The sequence below is a fragment of the Nipponia nippon genome, unplaced genomic scaffold (assembly GCF_047370975.1).
Source record: "Nipponia nippon isolate SJK-2023a ecotype South Korea unplaced genomic scaffold, ASM4737097v1 scaffold_31, whole genome shotgun sequence".
NCBI lineage: Eukaryota > Metazoa > Chordata > Aves > Pelecaniformes > Threskiornithidae > Nipponia > Nipponia nippon.
In genome coordinates, this window is record NW_028262349.1 from 5,716,765 (window position 1) to 5,734,640 (window position 17,876).

The 17,876-nt window shown below is 58.9% G+C and overlaps 2 protein-coding genes across 3 annotated transcripts; both read right to left on the bottom strand.

The window, feature by feature from the left end:
• Window positions 1-283: 283 nt before the first annotated feature.
• Window positions 284-2,757, bottom strand: LOC104019636 (complexin-3-like). The gene is made up of 3 exons (XM_009472920.2): window positions 1,882-2,757; window positions 1,158-1,245; window positions 284-816 (listed from the first exon to the last, which is right to left on the bottom strand). The coding sequence occupies exons 1-3, from the start codon at window positions 2,034-2,036 to the stop codon at window positions 598-600; spliced, it is 462 nt and encodes a 153-aa protein (XP_009471195.1). The 5' UTR covers window positions 2,037-2,757; the 3' UTR covers window positions 284-597.
• Window positions 2,758-2,894: 137 nt separating this feature from the next.
• MATK (megakaryocyte-associated tyrosine kinase) lies at window positions 2,895-14,339 on the bottom strand. 2 transcript variants are annotated; one of them, XM_087769416.1, is made up of 15 exons: window positions 13,092-13,169; window positions 12,877-12,953; window positions 12,560-12,645; window positions 7,617-7,673; window positions 7,294-7,407; window positions 7,023-7,138; window positions 6,451-6,670; window positions 5,353-5,446; window positions 5,187-5,252; window positions 4,930-5,029; window positions 4,754-4,838; window positions 4,502-4,575; window positions 4,197-4,392; window positions 3,731-3,817; window positions 2,895-3,590 (listed from the first exon to the last, which is right to left on the bottom strand). In XM_087769416.1, the coding sequence occupies exons 4-15, from the start codon at window positions 7,623-7,625 to the stop codon at window positions 3,408-3,410; spliced, it is 1,344 nt and encodes a 447-aa protein (XP_087625542.1). In that variant the 5' UTR covers window positions 7,626-7,673; window positions 12,560-12,645; window positions 12,877-12,953; window positions 13,092-13,169; the 3' UTR covers window positions 2,895-3,407. The 2 variants fall into 2 exon arrangements, with proteins under 2 accessions (XP_087625542.1, XP_009471170.1); XM_009472895.2 differs by lacking the exons at window positions 12,877-12,953; window positions 13,092-13,169 and adding an exon at window positions 14,075-14,339.
• Between the last annotated feature and the right edge of the window lie 3,537 nt (window positions 14,340-17,876).

Genomic DNA, 17,876 nt, shown 5'->3' on the forward strand with positions numbered 1-17,876 from the left:
TGCCCCCAAGGGATGCCCCGGGGTGGGGGCACCGGGTGCCGCTGGCTCCCGTGCGCTGCTGGGGTGCGGCCGTGCCTGGGGGCTGCTGCAGGAGAGGGGGACGGATCCGGCTGGGCGCTGGCTCGGGGGCACGTGGAGCAGCCCTGCTGCAGCAGTGTCATCGTGTGTCCCCCCGCCCAGGGCAGGGTTCGTGCAGACGAAGGGTACGGCAGGAAGACCAGACTGGTGCTGGCAAACGCCATGTTTATTGAGCCAAATGGTTTGCGAGGCCCCGGCGCTGGGTCCTGGGGGTGACAGAGCGTCAGGGACCACCGCCACCCCATCCGGGGGCTCACACCAGGGGCACCGCAGGGAAGGGGCTTGGCCAGTGTGGCTGGAGGGGCCCCAGGCATCCTGCATCCCAGCACCCACCCAGTGCACCCCAGAAAAGAAACAAGGAATGGTTTTGGGGAGTAAAACTCACCCCCAGCGCATGTATTGGGACCCCCACCCCCAAGTAATGGCACCCGTAACACCCGCATCCCATTGCTCCTGGGGGCGTCAGGGGCTGAGCCCCAACGCTGCCGGTGTCACCCGCCGGCAGAGCAGGCAGCAACGCTACATCAGGGCGCACTTCTCCTTCACCTCGTCCACGCTGCCCAGCGCGCGGTCCCGCAGCGCTGGCAGGTCCACCTCCCGCAGCTTCGTCAGGAAGGCGAAGGTCCCGTCGCCGCCATCCTCCTCCTCCTCCTCCTCGCTGTGCACCATGGCAGCCAGCTCCTGCGGCAGCTCCACCACGCCACCGGCCACGTGCAGCTGTGCATCATCCCGCTCGTCCTGCACGCGAGCGCGAGACGGCGTCAGGGTTGCGGGCAGACCCAGGCACCCACCGGCCATGGGTGGGGGGGAGAGCAGGTCCCTCGGGGCCAGCCGGGCGCTGTGGTGGCATTGGGGATGCTGGGGGACGCTGGGACTGTCCGGTTCCTGATTTGGACGGCTGGACGGATGCGTGGGCAGACGGGTGGTGCAGACAGAGACAGCAGCCATTTGCTGCCCTCTTCAGGAATCATCTCCCATCCAGGGGAGGCCTGACAGCCACCCGGCCTGGGGCTGTGCCGGAGGGTGGAGGGTCCAGGGGAAGACCCCCAAGGTCCCACTGCGGGTGGGCTGGTCCTTACCTGGGCCAGGTGATATTTGTCCCGCAGGTGCATCCGCACAGTGGCCCGTTCTGCCTTCTTCTGCGCAAAGGCCTTGTCCCGCTCGATCCTGCAGCAGCCGGTGCCACGCTGTCACCCCCCGCCTCACCAAGCCCCCCGCCAGAACCCCCCCGCCGCCGGCATCACCCTGGTCCTCCGGCAGCAGCGTGGCTGTGCCAGCCCTGGGCCAGGGCTGGAGGAGAAGGGATGCAAAGGTCTGCAGGAGGGTTGCAATGGGAATCTGGGGGCAGGGGCCGCATCCTGCCCCAGCACCCAGCAGAGATGCTCAGTGAAGGTGCCTGTTGGAGGGACTTGCTCCTCCTGCAGCCTCTCAGCTCCTGGACACTGGGCCACCGGGTCCCCACAGCACCTGGACCCACGGAGGTGGGACCTTAATGCAATCCCACACTGGCCCCTGTTGTCCCTTGGCTCCATGGGTGCTGGGCTGGCACCAGACACCCACCACTCTGCAGCACTGACGCCCAGGGGTGCCCCTTGTCACCTACGATGCACTGAGCCGCTGTCCCAGCCCCGTGCCAGCACCCACAGGGACCTCCTGCGCCAAAGGGCACCCGCTCTGCCCCTGTCCCTTGCTCCGGCTGCCTCCCTGTCCCTGTCCCACCCCGGGGACAGCCCACAGCGGGTGGGACCCCGGTCCTGGGGCATGGGGGACCCCAATGACCCCCCAGCCCCAGCAAAGCCTTACTTCTCCTCCAGCAGCTGCCGCTGGTACTCCTCAAACTCCTCGCGGGCCATGCCGTTGGGCAGCGTGGCCGCCTTGCCATCCTTGGGGGGCCCCTTGGGCGGCTCCTCCTTGCCCCCCTGAAAGCTCTTCAGGGCTGCCGTGAAGAAGGCGGCCATGGGTGGGCGGCTGTGGCAGCCCGTGCCCCACGGTGCCTGGCACCACCGGGTCCGTGCCCAGGGCCGGCACCTGCAAGGTCAGCGGGACCAGCTGCCCCAGGGGCGCTGCGGATCAGGGGCGGATTAAGGCATTAGGAGGGGAAGCCACAGCCACCGGGGTGGAAAGACCTTTCTGCACTGCTCGCTGCACCCAAGGGTGCTTGGGGGGGGATGGCAGTGCTGGGGGACGGTAGGGTGCTGCTCCATCGGGGCAATGGGGAGGTGGAAAGAGGCACCGAGCCCCAGCGCACCCCAGATCAGTCTGAAAGACCCCATATTGCACGGGCCCCGATGGAGGGCAGCACCCGCAGGGCTGGACCCTGCTGGGGGGAGCCCTGCGCCATGGGCACCCAGAGCCACCCACACCGGCACAGCGGGGTTGGAGGTGCAAGAAGTCGGCGCAGAGGAGACACAAGAGGATTAGCCAAAAAAAAACCCAATCGAGGGTCAAAGGACTGGAAGGAAGGCGAGGCGGCAGGCGGGCGCACACGCACAAACACACAGGCGCGCGTGCGGCCCCATGCCCCCGCTAATCCCGGCTCCACCGAGACGTCGAGATTGCTTGGGAGCCGGCGGGGCCGGGGGCTTCCCGCTGCCGGAGGACGTGCCCAGCTCCCGTAATCTATATGCAAGCAATTCCCATACAGACTCTGATTAAAAGAATAATCCCCGGCTGCGCAGAGCCCCGAGGGGAGAGGGGCCAGGCTGCGCACGGGGGGCTCTGAGGGCCGGAGCTCCCGGGCCCCCCCAAGCCTTTCTCTGTGCTTTGCCAGGCCCCAAGCGAGGGATAGGCCTAATTTGAGCCCAGAGGCTTAAAGATGCTGTTGAACTAATATCTTTGGTTTAATCAAAAAGCCCAAATCCGGGTGGTTTAGCTGGCTGCACCCGTGTCCCTGCGCGGGGCTGGGTGGCTGGAGCAGGGCTGCGTCGGGGTTGGGGTTTCATCTTCCAGCGAGCGGAGATGTCCCGTCCTGTCCCCCCTCACCAGGAGGGGCAGCTCGAAGGGACCCCACGTGTAGCACCTACCGCCCGGGGCTGAATGTGGGGTGTGTGGGGCATGGCCCCCCTTGGGGGCTACTCTCCCCGCTCCAGCGGGTCGAGGGCGATCGATCCCATGGGACCTTTCTGTGGGCTGTGTGGTGGGAAGGACCCGTGCCAGGATGGAGGGAGGCTGGTGCCTCCTCTTCAGGCGCCCCGGGGGAGGAGGGACCCCCCTCAGCTGCCACCCCATCTCCACCGGGACAGAGCAGCGCCATGGGCCACCCCGCTGCCCGGCCATGCCCGGCAGGTCCGGGGTGCTTCTGGCCACAGGTCCCGGGAGTGGGACGGGAGTTAAACGTCCCTCAGGTGCTTCAGCTCCTTCTGCAGCTTCTCCGTGAGTTTCTTGAAGGACGGCCGCTTGCTTGGCTCCAGCTCCCAGCAGCTCTTCATCAGGGCATAGACGGCGGGCGGGCAGCCCTCGGGGGGCTCCATGCGGTACCCCTGCTCCAGCAGCTCCGTCACCTCCTTCAGGCTCTGGCAGGATGGAGAAGCCAGCTGGGACCCCCCTTCCCCGCCCCGCCGGGGGCTCGCCCTGGCCAGGGGACAGTGGGATGTCCCCGTCCCATCAGTGCCAGCGGGGTGTGACCTGTGGCGTCCCCCAGCACAGCACTCACCAGCTTGGGGTAGGGCGCTCGTCCAAAGGAGAAGGCTTCCCACAGGAGGATCCCGTAGCTCCACACGTCCGACTTGGAGGAGAATTTCTGCGGCGGCAGGAGGAGGGGAGGCTGAAGCTGGCTGGGGGCCATGCCGGGCCGCCATCCCTCCCTGAGGGCAAGACAGGAGACAGCCCCTGCCCCCTGCCCCCCCCAGCTCCCCGGAGTGCGACCCCCCCCCCCCCCCATCACCCGCACAGCCCTGGATCCATCCTGCTGCATCCCGCCGGAGCTGCCCCAGTCCCTGCTAGGCACCAGGGCGAGGGCTGGTCAGGACAGAGCCCGAATTTCAGGAGATGCAGGGCTGAATGTGCCAGAAGCCACCACGGGGCAGGGACGAGTCAGCGGGAGGGGGGACGAGCAGGGGGGACGCAGGGGGATGAGCTGCTTCGGGAGGGCCCCCCCCCGCCTTCCCACCATTGCTCACGTTGTGTTTCAGGGCCTCCGGGGCCGTCCACTTCACGGGCAGCAAACTGGCATCTGCGCCCTTGGGATTGACCCGGGCCAAGCCAAAATCGCTCACTTTGGCCACGTTCTCCTCGGAGATGAGGATATTGCGGGCAGCCAGGTCCCTGTGCACCAGCTTCTTGGACTCCAGGTAGTCCATGCCCTGGGCCACATCCCTGCGACGGCCAAGCAAGGCAGAGCGCAGTGTTACTGCGTGTCCCCTGGGGCTGCCTGGGAGGATGCAGAGCACCGGTCTGCAGCCCGGAGGGAGGGAGATGGACTTACAGAGCGAACAGGAGGAGCTGCTGGGTCGGGACAAGCGCCCGGCCCCGCGTGCGCAAGAAGTTCACCAGGTTGCCCTGATAGAGGAGGAGAAATGCGTAAGGACCAACGGGACAGGGCTGCCTGGAGGCTTTGCCTCCCGCAGGGGCTGCAGCACCCGGCACCCATCGAACTCAGCCCCCCAAACGGGGATTTTGTTCCCAAATCTGAGCAGTGGCGGGTACCGCTGGCTGAGGACTGGCTGGGTGCTCTCACCTTGCTCATGAACTCCATGACGATGTAGAGGCCGTTGTGCAGGATCACGCCGAGCAAACACACCAAGTTTTTGTGCCGGACCTTCCTGAAACAGAGCAGATCCAGCTCAAGGGGGTCCCTGCTCGTCCCCGGGTCACAGGGCAGGGTTGGGCCGTATCCCCCCGTGGGGCACTCACGTCATGGCAGCCGTTTCAGCGAGGAAGGCCTGGGCGGTCACATCGCACTTGATGTTCTTCACGGCCACTTTCTGCCCCATGTACTCGCCCTGCAGGACGTCTGGAAGGGGACACAAGAGGTCAGGCTCAGCCCCACACCTGACCCCCCACATCCCAGGCTGAGCCCCCCATGCCACGGGATGGGGAGGGGACGTCGGGGTGGTGACATCTGGGGAAGTCCGTGGCCAGGGAACCACCAGCCTCATCTTCTCACCTACCTCCAAACTCGCCTTGCCCGATGCGGTCTCCCAATGTGAGGCGCTGCAGGTTCAGCAACCAGCCAGCTGCGCACGGGCACAAGGGCAGGTTAGCAGGGGCCACCAGTGCGGCCATGCTGCCTTGTCCCCAAAATCCGGACCATGACCCTCTCCCGCCATCCCCTACCTTTGGCCAACTCCTCCTCGGCCGACTTCATCCCTGTTTTTGGTTTGGGCTTCACCAGCTTGGTGCAGATGGCTCCCTGCTCCTTCATGTAGTGCTGCCGAGGAACGGACAGACGGAGGCGATGCGGCGATGCCACCTCTTACCCTCAAATTTGGGGCGTGGAGCCGGGAAACAGCTGTGGGATGCTCCATGGGACCCCACCACCATCGCCGCCCTCGAGAGGCCCGGAGCCCCTTCAGCTCAGGCAGCACAAAATGCCGTGTTTCCCCCCGCACCACAACTTGCAGCCTCCATCTCAGCCCTGCTCCCTTCCAGCCAGGGAAACACCGTGACAGAGCGCGGGCGATACGGGGTGCTCCGGGTGAGCCGGAGGGCAGCTGATGGAGTTAAAACGGGCACTGCAGCAGCTGAGGGCGGTTTGCAGAGACAGGGAGCGGAAGCGGCAGGGACGGCTGTCGAAGTTACAGAGAAGGGCTAGGGCAGCTGAAAGGGGAAAGGAGCTACCCAAAAGCAGAAGTTGTGTCTTAATGAGGAAAACATATGAGAGTGCAACCCCCTGGGGAGGAGATAGGCATCAGCTATGAGCCAGGGTGAAGATGAACCTTGAGGAAGAGTTTGCTGGAAGGGCGAGAGCTAACGCGGCAGCCCCACAGGGTGAGCAGACAAGAGGGGGGCTTGGATGGGAGAGAAACACAGCAAAACGCCTCAAAACCTCGGTAGGGCTCAGACCTCGTTCAGGTTCCAGGGGTGGCAGAAGCATTTTTCCAAAATGCCCAAAGCCCCGCTGCTGCCTGAAGCACCGAATGAGCAGGGGTGGCAGAAACGTGGCCCTGGGAAGGGGACCGGGGCTGCTGCCGGCACGGCTGGTTTGCAGCAGCAGACATCCCCATGGCATCCCAGATCTGTCCGTTGCACCCCAAACTGAGTGGGAACCACGAGCCTTTGGCAGGGACAGAGAGTTACCCCAGGTAACGAACCCCAATGAAAACCGCAGGAGAAAGGGACGGGGACCTGCCACTGCTCCCTGGGACCCCATGAGGTTCTTGCTCTCGGTCCGGCGCTGGCGGGGCTCACTGCCCGGGGAGGGGGGGGTCTCACCTCGATCATGTCAATGAGGTTGGAGAAGTACTGCTGGTTGTCGATGCTGAGCGTGTTCTCCTCGTGCACCACGCGGTAGTGGATCACCTCCTTACCGAAGCTCACGCAGAGCACATAGTCGCCGGGGTGCCGGATGGACTCGCGCACCAGGAACAGCCCGTCCTCGGGGGGCTGCAGCTCCTGCACCGCCTCCACCCCCGAGATCTTCCCGTGGAACCAGCTGGGGAGAGGGGCATTGGGGAGAGGGGCCGTGCCGGCGGGCTTCCCCCAGCGCCAGCAGCCAGACGGGGAGAGCAGAGCCCCCACTAAAGCTATGTAGACCCCATTGCATAAACCCCTTCCCTGCAAGGTCCATCCAAGCTGGGTGGGCACAACTGGGGGTCTTTAAAGCCAGGCCCTGGCCCCAGCAAATCCCTCCATCGCCAGGGCATGGCTATGGGCTGCTCTGCCCTCAGCTGCCCTCCCAAAACCTCGCTGGGGGGAAACGTGCTGGACTCATCTGCTGTTGCAGCTCCCAGGGGCTGAGCTGGGCCGCTGCCCCCCCCCCGCCGCGTCCCCCCCGCTGTACTCACGGCATCAGGCTGAGCTTGGGGTCGACGCGGATGGCGCCGCGCTCCCGCAACACGCTGGCCGCCAGCAGCCCCTCCTGCCCCGTCTCGTTGTGCCTGGCGCGGTACCAGCTTTTGCCCTGGGGGCGAGAGGGTCTCAGAGCAAGGGAGGGAAGGGGGGATCCCGCTGGGAAGGGGGGAGGCTGGCTCCAGCGGCTCAGCGGATGGCACTAGGGTCCCATCCCCTCCCTGCCCTCCTGCGGCAGCGCATCCCCCGAGCACCCATCGGGCTCACCTCCACAGCCTCGATGATGGTGACCACGTCGCCCTTGTGGAAGGCCAGCTCCTGGGCCTTGGGCTTGGTGTGGTCATGCTTGGTGACACACTGCGTCCCCGGGGGCCAGTGTTTCTGCAAGGGAGAAGGCAGCGTCAGCAGGGACAGTGAGAGCTGGCCCCCCTCCGCCTCCCACAGCCATCAGCGCCAGCCCCAAGGACCATCGGAAGCCCTGGCTGGGCACAAGGGGCACCGGGCACGAGCCCCCCTCCACCCCACCGTGGTCCTGGGGGGACATGTCACCCCGATGTCAGCAAGGGAAGGGCTGTGGCAGCCCCGCTCACCCTGGACATGGTCGGCTGTCAGCGCATCAGTGACTCCCTGTCCTCTCCTGCTGCCACCTGCAGAGAAGAAACCAGAGGGGGCTGTGGAGGGATGGGGCTGAGCTGGCCCATCCCAGGCCACCGCTGTTGTCCCCACAGGCTCCTCTGGCCAACACAGCTCCTTGCAAGCCTGTGCATCACCTGGGGCAGCCCCGCACCACAGGAGCGAGAAAAAGGCTTAGAACAGGCTGCAAACCCTGCCCACGCCAGCTATACCCCAGGGACACTCCTGCCCCAAACCCAGGTGGGAGCAGGACCCAGCTATCCCGGCCCCTGCCCCTCTCCCTGCCTTAAGAGTCCAAAGATGTTCTCCACTGCCCACCAGCATGACAGGAGCCCGTCACCATGGCTACGGCAGGGGAATGCGGTTTTACCAGGAACTTGTTTTTTCACCTCCTGTTTCAGCAGCTCCACCAGCCATGGGGCCCCGCTGACGTGGACGTGGCAGGGCTGATGTGGGTGCTGCCTGCCGCAGTGGGGACGCTGATGGGCAAGGCTGGGTCGAGGCGGGATTGTCACATCCGCTGGCCGTGGGATGACCACGCAAGGTCCCTGTGCTCCCCCTGCCACCAGCTTGTCATGCTGGGATGCATGTGACCACTTTCCAACGCAAAATTGTGGGTCTTCTCCTCCTGGAGCCCTTCATCCCCAGTGTCACCTCCAGGATCACAGACTCAGAATGGTTTGGGTTGGAAGAGACCTTTAAAGATCATCTAGTTCCAAACCCGTGCCATGGGCAGGGACACCTTCCACTAGATCAGGTTGCTGAGAGCCCTGTCCAATGTGACGTTGAACATTTCCAGGGATGGGGCATTCCCAGCTTCTCTGGGCAACCTGTGCCAGTGTCTCACCACTCTCATTGTAACACATTTCTTCCTTATGTCCGAGGTCAATCCACTCTTTCAGTTTAAAACCACTGCCCTTTGTCCTGTCACTATAAGCCTTGGTATAAAGTCTTTCTTGTGAGCCCCCTTTACATATTGAAAGCCCACAGTAAGGTCTCACCAGACCCTTCTCTTCTCCAGGCTGAACACCGCCAGCTCTCTCAGCCTTTCTCCATAGCAGAGCTGTTCCAGCCCTCAGACCATTTCTGTGCCCTCCTCTGGACCCGCTCCAACAGGTCCATGTCCTTCCCGTGCTGGGGACCCCAGAGCTGGACGCAGGGCTCCAGGTGGGGTCTCACCAGAGCAGAGGGGCAGAATCCCCTCCCTCGCCCTGCTGGCCTTGCTGCAGGTGATGCAGCCGGTGATACAACCGGCTTCCTGGTCTGCGAGCACACATTGCTGGTTCGTGTCCAATTTGTCAACCACCAGTACCCCCAAGTCCCTCTCCTCAGGGCTGCTCTCAATCCATTCATCCCCCAGCCTGTACTTGTACTGGGGATTGCCCCCACCCAGATGCAGGACCTTGCACTTGGCCTTGTTGAACTTCATGATGTTCGGATGGGCCCAATCCTCCAGCCTCTCAAGGTCCCTCTGGATGGCATCCCCTCCCCCAAGTGAATCAACTGCACCACTCAGCTTGGTCTCATCTGCAGACTTGCTGAGGGACCACTCAATCTCACTATGCACACCACTAATGAAGATATTAAATTGTATTGGTCCCAGTATGGACCCTTGAGGGACACCGCTTGTTGCTGCTTTCCACTGGGACACCGAGCCATTGACTGTAACTCTTTCGATGTGGCCATCCAGCCAATTCTTTATCATCTAACAGTCCATCCTCAGACCCATATCTCTCCAATTTAGAGGTAAGGATGTTGTGAGGGACCATATCAAAGGCCTCACAGAACTCTAGGTAGATGACATCCTTAGCTCTTCACTGGTCCACTGATGCATCGTAGATGGCTGCTAGATCAGTCAGGCATGGTTTGCCCTTGGTGAAGCCAAGTTGGCTGTCTCTAATCTTTCCCTGATTTCCATGACTTCCGACATCTCTTCTGGGAGGATCTGCTCCGTGTTCTTGCCGGGCAGTGAGGTGAGGCTGACTGGTTGGTAGTTCCCAGGGTCCTTCTTTTTACCCTTTTTAAAAATGGGTGTGACATTTCCCTTTTTTCCAGTCACTGGGAACTTTGCCTGACTGCCACAACTGTTCAAATGTGATGGAGAGTGGCTTGGCAACTACATCAGCCAGTTCCCTCAGGACCCTGGGCTGCATCTTGTTGGATCCTGTAGACTTACGTATGTTCAGGTTCCGCAGGTGGTCCTGAACCTGATCCTCTCCTACAATGGGAAGGACTTTGTTCCCCCAGTCCCTGCCCTGAGGTTCAGGGGCTTGAGACGTGTGGGAAGAGAGATTACTGTTGAAAACTGAGGGGAAAAAAAAAATGTTGAGTACCTCAGCCTTCTCCATGTTGGCTGTCACCAGCTCTCCCGTCTTATTTAAGTGGGGGACACATTTTCTTTAATCTTCCTTTTCTGGCCAATGTACCTGTAGAGGCCCTTCTTATTATTCTCCATATCCCTTGCCAAATTCCACTCCAGCTGCCCCTTAGCTTTCCTGATGCCATCCCTACACATCCAGGGAGCATCTCTCTGTCCTTCCTAGGATACATCTCTGGTTCCACGTTTCCTTCTTACCCTTTGGTTTGACCAGGTCCTTACTGAGCCGTGCTGGTTTCCCGCCTTCCTTGCCTGATTTTTTTTACCATAAGGGAACTGAGAGCTCTTGCACTCTAAGAAAAATGCCCCTAAGGAGCTACCAGCTCTGTTCAGCTCCTTGATCCCTGAGGGCAGTTTCCCAGAGGGTTCCATCCACTAATTCCTTGAACAACTGACATCGCGGATAGTGGGACTCAGTGGGCAAAGCCTCTCCTGCTGCCTTAGCAGCACCGGGGGCTGGAGGGGGGGACGGCCGAGCCGCTGGGGCGTTGACACCAAGCCTGTGTCCTCGGTGGCACTGCCTGGGCTGCCACGCATCCCCGTACCATGGCACCATCCTCAAACCCACCACAGTCTTCAAAGTCAAGTCATGGTTTCTGTAAGTTTTGTTCTGATTTCCGCACCCTTCCTCCAGATCCATTTTGCAGTTGAAATTTCTCTCTGCCACTCACTGCATGGCAGACGCTTTCTTTCCTTTTCGAAAGGAAGGTGGGATTTCTCAGTGCTTGCAGCTCACACTCTTCAGCTTTGCCAGAGATGCCATCTGATGAGACCCACGTCCCACGTAGGCGAATCTGCTTCCTGCCCACCTTGCTCCTTCCTACCAGAGAATCAGATAGTGTGAAGCTATTCGAGCAGCTCCGTGCTCGTCTCTGTTTCCAAGACCTCAGAACAGCCAGGGAAGCATGGGCTTCCAGAGACGAGAAATGGCTGAGGAGGGGAAGAGGTGATTTCATTCATGCACTGGTTTTGTTGGTGCTCAGTGAGCACAAGAGCCTGGGCAGGGCAATGCGGGGCTGGGACCCAGCGCTGACCACCCCAATCTCAGGAACCCCCACTGTTGGCCTCTTGGAAACTTGTAGCCAGAGCAGGACGATGTCTCCCTGGCTCTGCTGGGCTGCGAGAGGTGCAGGGCCTCACTCAGCTCCTTGGAGCAGAGATGACAGTCTTTGCTCTGTTCCTCTTTTGGACGGTGAGTCACGGTCACTCCTCTGCATCACCGGTGGTTAACCCCAGCCCGTCTCCATGACGGTGAGGATCTGAGGACTTACCGTGCCGGTCCCTATCCAAAACAGCAACAAAAAAGGGATAACAGCAGCTGTTGCAAGGTTAATATTAGCAGGCTTTATCTGCTCCAGAAGCCATCGTTAAGCGAGCACAGACATCCTTTCGTCCTGCAGCCCATCCGTGCCACACATATCTTGGTGGACTTCGAGATGCAAAGGCGGCCGCTCCGTGCTGCAGGCACAGCCCAAGTCTGACGTGACTGGATGCAGCTCAGCTCACTTCCAGGATGGGGGAGGACAGGGTCCACTCCATAGCCCTGGCTGTGGTACACAGCCTGGTACGAGGAGGGACATGCTGGCTGAGCCGGGAGGGATGACAGTAGCTCTGACAGTTGGTCCTTCATTTTCGGCTGCTCCAGGACAGTAATTCCTGGTGAAAAGCAGCAACTGGTTGCTCAGCCCTGCCCCTGTGTGCAGACCGCAGGTGGTGCTTGGAAGGGACGGCTCCTCCGCTCTGAGCACCCAAGGGCCCAGCTTCTCTTCTGCCCAGCTGGCACTAGGGCTCGGCGTGCCGGACCCGCACCCCCACACAGATACCTGCCGCTGGCAGAGCCTGGAGACCGGCCAGTGCCTCCACCCAGCCACCAGCGGGCAATGGCAGTGAATCACCTTCCTCCCGGTGCCACTCAATGCCTTGTCCTAAAGCAACTATTTGTTCTTGAGATGTTTGGTCCATGTGGTTCCCATCGCTGGAATGAACGTTCCCACAAGCAGGATGTGCGGGCAGAAAGCCTGGGAGGAGATATTTGCCCCCCTCTTTGTTTTGGAGCTGTTCTACACTTAATCGGTTAACCTGAGTATTTGCAATGAGGATTTGCAGTATGGAAACACGGTGGGGTTTGGTGGAGCCATCCCAGCCCTGAACTGGAGAGTTCAGGCTTGTTCCCAGTGCAGAGTTACCCCAGCTGTGGAGCCACTGGGACCCCACGGCGCAGTGGCAGAGGAGGGGACGCAGGCACTGGCAGGTTGCACTGAAATGGGAGCCGGCTGTGTCATGCGCACACCTTTGAAACGCAAGCTGGAGAACTTTTTTACGAACACCCGGCTGCGCTAAGGGTCGCTTGGACAAACGGCAAGTACAGCTCTTTTGCTGAAAAACAGGAGCCACCGGGCCATGTTCCCCACTGACCGCAATGCTCTTAACGCTGCAACGCCACGTCCATGCCCCGCCGGTGACAGAGCAGACGCGACAACACATCACCTGCCCTCGGCAGCGCTGGCAGACCCTTGCACTTACCTCCCAGCAACGTCCATGCAGGGCCCTGGGGGCAACGATGTCTCGGGGTAGCTCACGCCTAAGCCTGGACTCAGATTCCTGAATTCCTGGAGAGAAAATTCTCTTTCATATGGAGCAGCAAAGCTTTACTTTCAAGGGCATCCTCCCAGAAAGAGCTACTGCGTTATTTCCTGATTTCTTTTCTGGTGAGGGCTGCAGATGCAGCGTCCCGGAGGTCCTAGTGCCTGCCGCCTGCTCAGTCAAACATTAATCAGAGATGACTCATTATTTGACAACACTTAAAACAACTTTTACCCTTTGAGGGCACAAGTACACACCTTTGCTAGCAATGAACTGGAGATCATCAGATCCTATATCCTGCAGCATTGCGTAGCACTCACAGAAAGTTAACGATCTGCCATGGAAATAGGGAGATTTGCTGTTACCACCTCGGGTGCCGTGACCAGAGCGGGCGCCTGTGGCAGCAGCAGCTCTCCAGGGAGGCTGAGGCTCAGGAGAGGATGTGGTGGGACCAGGGATCCTGAAGTCTAACCCCGTCTCAGCACCGACTTCTGTGAGACTTAGGGGAGGCCGATCCAAGAGCACAGCCGTGCCTTGCTGCTCGTAGGGGATGAAAACGCAGATGCGTCGCAATTGCAGAGAGGCTTTTAACCCAACACCACTGTCAAATGGCAGTGGCTTATCTGTATCCTCCAGCATCTGCAACTCGTGGGGAGGGAATAATCGCCTCCCCGGCTCATCACCCCAGCCGGAAAACCGGAGACGAGTTTTGCACTAACATTCAACATTTCCAATATTCTGAGCAAAATGGTGAAAAAGAAGAAAATGCAGTTTCAGGCAAACACCATACTGCATTCAGGGGTCTTGGGGTTTTTTTGTGTGTACTTTTTTGTTTTGTTTTTAATAAAATGGTGTTTAAGCCTTCAAAAAGTACTGGCAATTCAAGGGCAAAGGCGGTATAGAAGAGAACTATTCCAAACTAGCCAGTAGTTTCAGCTCCTGGTTATACGTTTCCATCAACAAACAACTTCCCCAAGCCATTCCAGCCGGTCTGCTCACAGGATTCTTGGGACCTGTTTCCCCAGGAGCGCTCCTTGCGTTATCCTTTGGATTTGTAAGGACAGATCCATACGTACCAGGTCTGCTCAAGCTGGAGAATAAACCCGCATAAACCCCGCCGGCCCCCGCGCCGCACGCCCGGGGCTCCGCGTTGGATCTCCGGGGGTCTGCGCAGTGCCCCGCGACAAGAGGAGCTGCGTCGCACTTTGGGGTTTTGCTGCATCCGGTCATTGTCGCAGACGTGACCACAGCCCGAAGAACTCAGCATCACACGCGGGGAACAACTTACTCAGACTTAATAAATGGGCTTTCCCCGTCCTGCTCCATGGCCAGCCAAAAGATTCTCGCTTGCTCCTGCCAGAGCTGGCCTCCCGCTTTACACATCTGGGTATCTACCACCCAGTCAGCGCCTCAATCTTTAATACATTGATCCTCAAAACTGTCTCTCTCTCTTACCTGCAGCAAAGCAGATACCTGTGCCGCACAGCCCGCCTCAGCGTTGTGTGGCTGAATCACCAGCGTGCCCAGGTCCCTCCAAAACAGCCTGTAGCGAGCCAAAACATCAAGATTTTGTAGCGCTTCTGAAGCCACTGGGTGCAATAGCATGGGAAATGTTTTTCTCACACCCTAGGCTGGGGCTTTAACCGCTTGTCAGCCTTCCTCCTGGCATCCTCCCTCTGGGTCAGGGAGAGGCAGGCTCGCAGGCACAAGCGCGATGTCCTGCAGAGCACACTGCAGTGCCGTTCCTGGTAAGGTGAACGGCGAAGTTATCCAAGGAAGCAGAGGTTGAAGCAGGAGGGAGGAAGACGGGCAAAAATATTCCTTAGGAACAGCAGCACGTTTTGTACCGAAAAATCAAATCCTTCTCAGCACAGACTTGGGCATTAGCAGTCCAGAGCCCGTGGGCTTTCTTTTGCCGACGCAACTCCCTTCAGTCCATGCTGACAATGCCGTTGGATTCACCAGAAACGTGCCTTCCCAGCCCGAGGAAGCTGCCCTGCGTTTCAAGCTTTTAAAAAGGGAATCGGAAAATGGCAAGATGTCAAAAAAGCAGACAACTCTTCCCTACCTTGCCTCCACAACAACTCGGGGTGGATTCTTTTTACTTCTCCTTTAGCACCTGAAGGCAAACACCCAGGCCCCTTCTGGCTCCCTCTGCAGCCAAAGGTTTCAAACTCCGATGCTGAGTAAGCCAAGCTGAGCGGCGGGGTGCTTGCTGCCTGCGGCTCCTGAGGGCAGCGAAGGATGTCTGCCTTGGCCCTTGACATCCAATCTCCAGCATTTAAAGAGAACAGCACGGAGTTTAAACACCCCTTTCGTAGCAAAGATTTATATTTCAACCCAACACCACCGTTGGGTCATTTGGACAGAGGATCATTTGCAAGGGTGTTTCACCCTAGGTAATGGCTGGAGCTTTGGGTGGTGCCTTAGCCTTACCCTGCTCCAAGCAGCCGTACCCAGCGCCGGGTTCAGATGTGGTTACGCACCCCTACGCTGCGCACACTGCGTTACCAGGAGCCAGACCGATGCTTCCGAGAGGGATTGGGGCGCATCAAGCACTGCGTTGCCAGCCGGTTGAGGGAGGGGATGGTCCCGCTCTGCTCTGCGCTGGTGCGGCCTCACCGTGAGCACTGTGTGCGGCTCTGGGGGCCACAGCACAAAAAGGAGACAAAGCTACTGGAGAGCGTCCAGAGGAGAGCCACGAAGATGGGGAAGGGTCTGGAGGGGAAGCCCTATGGGGAGCGGCTGAAGGCACTTGGTCTGTTCAGCCTGGGGAAGGGGAGACTGAGGGAGGCCTCATCGCGGCCTACGGCTTCCTCACAGGGAAGAGGAGGGGCAGGCGCTGATCTCTTCTCCCTGGCGACCCAGGACAGGACCCGAGGGAAGGGCAGGGAGATCTGCCAGCGGGGGTTAGGGTGGACGTTGGGCAAAGGTTCCTCGCCCAGAGGGTGGTGGAGCGCTGGAACGGGCTCCCCCGGGAGGCGGTCACGGCACCGAGCCTGACGACATTCAAGAAGCATTTGGACAACGCCCTCAGACACATGGGGTGAATTTTGGGGTTGTCCTACGCAGGGACGGGAGTTGGACTCGATGATCCTCGGGGGTCCCTTCCAACTCGGGGCATTCTGTGATTCTGTGATTCCTCTCCGTCCCCAGCAGCCCCAAGGAGCAGCGTGGACAGCACAGGTGTGTTCATTAAACCCTTATACAGCAAATAGCAACGCACAAATGTGTGTCCCAGCAAGAAGGCAGATTGGGCGTGCTCGAGGGACAAGTGGAAGATGCACGGCTGCAGCTGAGCGCCTCAGTCTTACACCCGAACCCCGCTCTTGCGGCAGCTGTTTCACCTGGACACATTAGGCCTTCGCTGCGGCGTCCATGCTTCTGTGTTGCGACTGTTTTGGGGGGTGGTGAGCAGCACTTAGAGGCATGTTCCACATCTGGGGTCTTGGTCTTGTCCTGGTTTCAGCTGGGACAGAGTTAGTTTTCTTCTTAGTAGCTGGTAGAGCGCTGTGTTTTGGATTTAGGATGAGAATAATGTTGATAACGCACTGATGTTTTGGTTCTTGCTGAGCAGAGTTTACACCAGTCAAGGACTTTTCAGCTTCTTGTGCTCTGCCAGGTGCATAAGAAGCTGGGAGGGAGCATAGCTAGGACAGCTGACCCAGACTGGCCCAAGGGCTGTTCCATACCATATGGCGTCATGCTCAGTATATAAGCTGGGGGAAGAAGAAGGAAGGGGGGACATTGGGCGTGATGGCGTTTGTCTTCCCAAGTCCCCATTACGCGTGATGGAGCCCTGCTTTCCTGGGGATGGCTGAGCACCTGCCTGCCCATGGGAAGGAGGGAATGAATTCCTTGCTTTGCTTTGCTTGCGCGCGGGGCTTTTGATTTACCCATTAAACTGCCTTTATCTCAACCCATGAGTTTTCTCACTTTTACTCTTCCGATTCTCTCCCCCCTCCCACCGGGGGGGAGTGAGCGAGCGGCTGGGTGGTGCTGAGTTGCTGGCTGGGGTTAAACCACGACAGTCTTTACAGGCATCCATGTCACTTCCCCTGAACAGGGACTGCTACATCAGTTAAACTCTTCAGTATTTCATGTCATTTGGCTTTCATCTCTGGCAGCACTTGTGACAGTGTCTAATGGTTTTACTTCCTAACTTCTAATGAAGGAAGGTTTTTGGAGCGGATGCACGACTTCATCTTTTTTTGATCTGACTAAGGTAAAAGCCTAGAAATTGCTCACGACATTTCAACACTTCCCAATCTTTTTGATTTCCCAAAAACAGAGGAGGATAACCGTACGGCAAAAGGAAGACCAGAGTCAAGGCTTCGGCGTGAGGTTGCGGTGACACCGAGCGTACAGAAGGACGGCGGCAGCTTCGGCAGAGCCAGCCCGCTGTGGGCACCTTTGGGTTTAGAACACGCTGCACTGTGCTAGTGAAATACAACAACGCATCTCTTTAAACATCTATGGAAGCGCTGAAATGCACCCCTCTTCAAATATGTATTTTCGTATGGTTTATAACTCTTAACCCAGAATATCTAAACAGAACCTGCTTTACACCCCAAACAAAAGTACTTAAAGAAGAAACAGCTTTATTTAACAATAAACAATGCAGAAATAATGTTTGTCAGTAAATTCTAAAAAGCCGTTGTTCAAAATACTCCAAAAAGCCTGAAGGAATGTGGAGAGTGATTTGAAACCGAAGCTGAAATGAAGAACATGCGCCTGAAGCTGAAGCCTGTGACAACCCGCCAGCTAACCGGCAACACCGCAAGAACAACAAAAGTGTTCAACTCTGTTTTTCTCACTGTACTCTTTTGCCAGGTGCCGTTATGCCACCGCTAAAGCCGTGGTACAACCTGTCCTTCACACGTCTGCTTGGGCAGCTTTGCCAAAACCACCCCAAGGCTCTAAGCAAGCAGCCGTGTATCTCTGTACAACTCTGCACCTCGCTGCTCCCAGACAGTAACCACCGAAGGGCAAGATCCCCCTCCAAAACGGGTCAGGTAAAACACCCGGCCCCGGGTAACAAACCATGGCAGTTTCAGCCACTGCGGGCCAGGCTAGAAACTGCCTCTGGTGGGAGGGTAGAAATCCAAAGTAATAAAGAAAACGTATAACGAATACGCACGATACCAGAGGGTGGTTTGGGTTTTTTTCTCTTTTTTTTCTTTTTTCTTTACTAGTATCTGACTGTCTACCTGTGGTGCTGCAGGAAGAGTTTCTTCTGGAGCAAGGGAGTGGGAGG